Source organism: Nomascus leucogenys, chromosome 22a (assembly GCF_006542625.1).
Source record: "Nomascus leucogenys isolate Asia chromosome 22a, Asia_NLE_v1, whole genome shotgun sequence".
In the NCBI taxonomy this organism is placed as follows: domain Eukaryota; kingdom Metazoa; phylum Chordata; class Mammalia; order Primates; family Hylobatidae; genus Nomascus; species Nomascus leucogenys.
Genome location: NC_044402.1, coordinates 77,962,048 through 77,968,047, shown reverse-complemented (window position 1 = coordinate 77,968,047; position 6,000 = coordinate 77,962,048). Strand labels below are relative to the sequence as shown.

The 6,000-nt window shown below is 43.5% G+C and overlaps 1 protein-coding gene across 1 annotated transcript; it reads left to right on the top strand.

The window, feature by feature from the left end:
- Positions 1–2,400: 2,400 nt before the first annotated feature.
- On the top strand, positions 2,401–4,818 carry TTC30B (tetratricopeptide repeat domain 30B). The gene has a single exon (XM_030803012.1). The coding sequence runs from the start codon at positions 2,579–2,581 to the stop codon at positions 4,574–4,576; it is 1,998 nt and encodes a 665-aa protein (XP_030658872.1). The 5' UTR covers positions 2,401–2,578; the 3' UTR covers positions 4,577–4,818.
- The last annotated feature ends 1,182 nt before the right edge of the window (positions 4,819–6,000 follow it).

The window sequence follows — 6,000 nt, the reverse complement described above, 5'->3', positions numbered from 1 at the left end:
CCTCCCAAAGCTCTGGGAATACAGGCGTGAGCCAGAATTTTTAAATATCAAGCTTTTTGGATATTGTTTCCAAGGGACAAGTGTCAATCGGGCAGGCAGTAAGCAGAACACCCCCTACTCCTTGAATATTGAGCAACACTAGCCAGCATCTTTCAATCTACAAACAGTTCTGGGTTGAAAACTAGATAAGGCTGTAGCTGAGATTTGGTAGAAAGAAGCCTTGAAATAGGGTTACAGAAGCCTTCCTCAACTGCTTTCTCTGGTGTTCTTGCATGGTCCAGAGCTACACTCAACCTCTCTAAAATGTGTGCACTTTGTCCCTTTCTTGGTATTGATGCAGTACGAGGTTTCTTCTCTGTTCTCATCTGGAAGAACAGAACTGTGGCAAACTTCTCAGCAAGAGAGAAGAATATATGAGTACGTGAAGTCAGTTGCTTTATGGTATAGCATTCAGATGCCTACTGAAGTTCCTTTTTAGGTATAACAGGTGACCACTCCCAACTAATCACTTTCTAATACTTGCTCACAGTTATGACTTAGGCCAAGAAGTTCAAATTTCCACTGGCCAAACCAAGGTGGCTGGTTGCTTTAACAGGAAAATAACAACATAAAAAAAGCAAGACACCAATATTCCCCTATAACTGGGCCCATACGTGATAGATAGAGTTAATTCATCAGTGACTATTACCTACTGAACTTAGCTTTGGAATTTCATGATTCAGCTGCTTTCTTATCTAGCTGTGTCATCTAAGGCAAGTTACCTAATCTTTCTGATTCACATGTTCTTCATCAGTAATATGCAGAACACGGGGTGGTTATTATGATTATAAATAATATATATAGGTCATCTGATAGAATGTGATGCAATATGGTTGGTGTTGGCTCCAAAATTTATATGTGGAAAAGATTTATGAACAGCAATACTGTTGAAGAGGCAGTACGGTACCTGCACTGAAGTATTTAATTATATAGCAAAGACATGCTCTGACTTGGACTGTTTATCATGGGTGGTAGTGAGGCCAATGGACATCATGGAAGACTACAAAAGACAACGCCCTGTCCCAGGCCAGCATATGATAGATGTTAATGAATTACAACTATTATTGTTACCTTGAAAACTACACTATTTACAAGTACCTCACTGGGATAAGCCAAATTCATATTTTGCTATCTTGTCTATGTCCCTAATTCTTGATTGAAAAATTGTATTTATTCTCCCTTAAAGTCTATGGTCTCCAGGTCAGTTTAATCTAGGAGTATTTTTTAAATTGGTGATTAGATATAATTTTATGGAATAATTAAGCCCCTAGTTTTTCACAGCCCCATCATGGCCACTAATAAATTGAAAAAAAATTATACAAAAATAGCCCCAGGATAATAATATGGAATCTACAGCATCTACTCCAAATATATAACAAAGAATGAAAGAAAACCCAGAATGATATCTTGTACAGTCTAGCAAACCTGCATAGAAATCTTCAAACTTTAAGAATCTGGAAAAAAAATTAAAGTGTAGGCAATCTTTTTTTATTTTAACAGAAGAAAATCCATATTTATCAGTTCAATATCCCAAATCCCTAGAAGGCTGGTAAGTACAAACTGAGCATGTCTGTCTCTCACACACCCACACATCACTGGCTGACTAATTTAGTAGTTAAGAGAGAAGAGTAAAAATGCATAGGGAAAGGAGCACATTTTAATGTCTTGGATTTTCCCCTCTTGGAAAAGACTGAAGTCATGCATTTCTCCAACGTTTCTACTTAGTAGTGAAAGTTGGAACTCCAGTGCAATGGGGATGGCCAAGGGTAAACGCCAATATATACTCAGTAATATTTGTTGTTATGGGAAAAAAAAGCGGGAGATACTTGGACCTAAAACCGAACCTCTCCCAGTACCAATCAAGATTAACAGTCCTTTTTCCTCATTAACCTCTGGAAACCACCATATTAAGGATTCCTGCTCGCCGCTCTATTCTGTTCTTACAAACTGTGCCCTCGGGGTAGCGCAAAAAGAACCTGCTCTAATTCCAGGGGAATTCCAAGAGATAACTCGCCATTTGCCATCCCGGTTCTTTTACTAAAACTAAACCAAAAGCCAGCATTATTATCGACCACACCGTGTACAAGGCTCAAAATCGCCAGGAACATGGGGCCTGAAACCTTCCTCCGCCGCGCCAGAGACCACGGTGCCATAACAGACACTGTGCGCGCTCCTCATCTTTAGGACGCAGGGAAGGACGGTTACCCTGCATCCCCACGGGCCGCGGGTCGGGTAGGTACAGCCAGGACTACGCCTCCCAGCATTCCGCGCTGCTACGTCCTGCGCCGCGGCACCGCTGGAACGGTGCATGCCGGGACGAGTAGATTCCGTCTCTGAACGGCTCGGAGGAGTAGTCTTTCCCCTTCTGAATGCCGCCACTCCGCAGTCCAGAGTATTTGAAGATCAAGCCGAAATTGAGAGACTGACGAGAATGGTCCCTTTTTATTCCTAACAGATTTCTTGCGACAAGGAAACCGGCAGTCTTCCGTTTCCGGTTGCTGTTGCCGTAGTAGCCGCACGCATAACAGCCGTGGTGGTTATGGCGGGCCTCAGTTGCGCGCAGATCCCCGACGGGGAGTTTACCGCGGTAGTGTACCGCCTCATCCGCAATGCACGCTACGCCGAGGCGGTGCAGCTGCTGGGCCGAGAGCTGCAGCGGAGCCCTAGGAGCCGCGCCGGCCTGTCGCTGCTAGGCTACTGCTACTACCGCCTGCAGGAGTTCGCTCTGGCGGCCGAGTGCTATGAGCAGCTGGGCCAGCTGCACCCGGAACTGGAGCAGTACCGCCTGTACCAGGCCCAGGCCCTGTACAAGGCCTGCCTTTACCCGGAGGCCACCCGGGTCGCCTTCCTTCTCCTGGATAACCCCGCCTACCACAGCCGGGTCCTCCGCCTGCAAGCTGCCATCAAGTACAGCGAGGGCGATCTGCCAGGGTCCAGGAGCCTGGTAGAGCGGCTGCTGAGTGGGGAAGGGGGAGAGGAAAGTCGGGGCGAGAATGAGACCGATGGCCAGGTCAACCTGGGTTGTTTGCTCTACAAGGAGGGACACTATGAAGCTGCATGCTCCAAGTTTTCTGCCGCACTGCAGGCCTTGGGCTACCAGCCTGACCTTTCCTACAACCTGGCTTTGGCCTATTACAACAGCCGACAGTATGCTTCAGCACTGAAGCATATCGCTGAGATTATTGAGCATGGCATCCGCCAGCACCCTGAACTAGGTGTGGGCATGACCACTGACGGCTTTGATGTTCGCAGTGTTGGCAACACCTTAGTCCTCCATCAGACTGCTCTGGTGGAAGCCTTCAACCTTAAGGCAGCCATAGAATACCAACTGAGAAACTATGAGGCAGCTCAAGAAGCCCTCACTGACATGCCACCCAGGGCAGAGGAAGAGTTGGACCCTGTGACCCTACACAACCAGGCACTAATGAACATGGATGCCAGGCCTACAGAAGGGTTTGAAAAGCTACAGTTTTTGCTCCAACAGAATCCCTTTCCTCCAGAGACTTTTGGCAACCTGTTGCTGCTTTACTGTAAATATGAGTATTTTGACCTAGCAGCAGATGTCCTGGCAGAAAATGCCCATTTTATTTATAAGTTCCTCACACCCTATCTCTATGACTTCTTGGATGCTGTGATCACTTGCCAGACAGCTCCTGAAGAGGCTTTCATTAAGCTTGATGGGCTAGCAGGGATGCTGACTGAGGTCCTCCGGAAACTCACGGTACAAGTACAGGAAGCAAGACACAATAGAGATGATGAAGCTATCAAAAAGGCAGTGAATGAGTATGATGAAACCATGGAGAAATATATTCCTGTGTTGATGGCTCAGGCAAAAATCTACTGGAATCTTGAAAATTATCCAATGGTGGAAAAGATCTTCCGCAAATCTGTGGAATTTTGTAACGACCATGATGTGTGGAAGTTGAATGTGGCTCATGTTCTGTTCATGCAGGAAAACAAATACAAAGAAGCCATTGGTTTCTATGAACCCATAGTCAAGAAGCATTATGATAACATCCTGAATGTCAGTGCTATTGTACTGGCTAATCTCTGTGTTTCCTATATTATGACAAGTCAAAATGAAGAAGCAGAGGAGTTGATGAGGAAGATTGAAAAGGAGGAAGAGCAGCTCTCTTATGATGACCCAGATAAGAAAATGTACCATCTCTGCATTGTGAATTTGGTGATAGGAACTCTTTATTGTGCCAAAGGAAATTATGACTTTGGTATTTCTCGAGTTATCAAAAGCTTGGAACCTTACAACAAAAAGCTGGGAACAGACACCTGGTATTATGCCAAAAGATGCTTCCTGTCCTTGTTAGAAAACATGTCAAAACACACAATCATGCTTTGTGATAGTGTTATTCAAGAATGTATCCAGTTTCTAGAACACTGTGAACTTCATGGCAGAAACATACCTGCTGTTATTGAACAACCCCTGGAAGAAGAAAGAATGCATGTTGGAAAGAATACAGTCACATATGAGTCTAGGCAGTTAAAAGCTTTGATTTATGAGATTATAGGATGGAATATATAGTAACAGCTGATAATGGCATTTATCAAATGGCTTTGTTATGTAAATTTGCATTGCTTTATTTAACCTTTGGCATCTTTATATTTGTTACATGTTGAACTTTGTACACTTATGCATTATAAAAAAAAAAGTAGTTAAAACTTTTGCTGTTAAATTTCCCAGAAAGTGAAATATTCCAAGAACTTTTACCCCAGGAGTTATGAAAAATTCCAAACTTACGAGGAATGTTTAGATCAGAAGTTGTAATAGGTTTGTTTCCTTTCCTCTGTTATCTTTTGTGCTTTGACGCATCTTGAGGGGCCTTTGCACAAGGATTACATCATTCAGGGACCAAGCACTATCTCAGTAATAGTTAAGAGTAGTCTTTAAATAATCATTTCAGGGATTGTGTGTTCTAGTCTCACAATTTACACTCATCAATTTGTAATGCATACTTTTTATATAGACTTTAGGATATTTTGGCAGTGTTTATTAATATGGATATAATGCTTTACCTAACCAAAATTCCTTAGGTTATAAGTGGGTTTTTTTTTTTTTTTTTTTTGAGACGGAGTCTCGATGTCGCCCAGGCTGGAGTGCAGTGGCGCAATCTCAGCTCACTGCAAGCTCCGCCTCCCGGGTTCACGCCATTCTCCTGCCTCAGCCTCTCCGAGTAGCTGGGACTACTGGCGCCCGCCACCACGCCCGGCTAATTTTTTTTTTTGTATCTTTAGTAGAGACGGGGTTTCACTGTGGTCTCGATCTCCTGACCTCGTGATCCGCCCGCCTCGGCCTCCCAAAGTGCTGGGATTACAAGCATGAGCCACTGCTCCCGGCCATAGTGGGTTTTTTTTAACGTGCAAAAGTCAGTAAAAAATGTTGTTGCCTTAACAAAATTATGGTGCTATAATGTAGAGACAATGAATGATTATCAAAGAACAAATTTCTCTGGTTTTCTTTTGTTCCTTTTAATAGTTTAAATATATGAACAAGATACACTGTTACTATTTTCCATGATAACTTTTTAAATATCTATCTCTGTGAGAAATAACAGAGCTATCCTGAGAACTCAGAGGTTTGTTTAAGAGACACAGGTTTTGTTATGTTTGTTGCCCAGGCTAGTATCCAGCTCCTAGGCTTAAGCATACTCCCACTTCAGCTTCCCAAGTAGCTGGGACTACTGGCGCAAATCACTGGGTCCAGTTCTCAGTTCTTAATTCCTACCTTTGTGTTTGCAATTTAGGACATGCTGGGTGTACAGTGTTTCCATGTTGTAGCCTCTTGGATAAGGAAAAATCTCAGCCACCAGGTCTGACCAGAAAGGTCAATTCTAAGTTGTAATGTTCATGTCCGCAACTCCCAAAAGTTATTTGGAGTTCCCACTGGGAACCACATGCATTCTGATCAGGCATTTTATTTTCTGAACCTTACAAGATGCTATTTGATTT

Coding starts and splice junctions, on each gene's coding strand:
- TTC30B (XM_030803012.1), top strand. CDS start 2,579: ATGGCGGGCCTCAGTTGCGCGCAGATCCCCGACGGGGAGTTTACCGCG.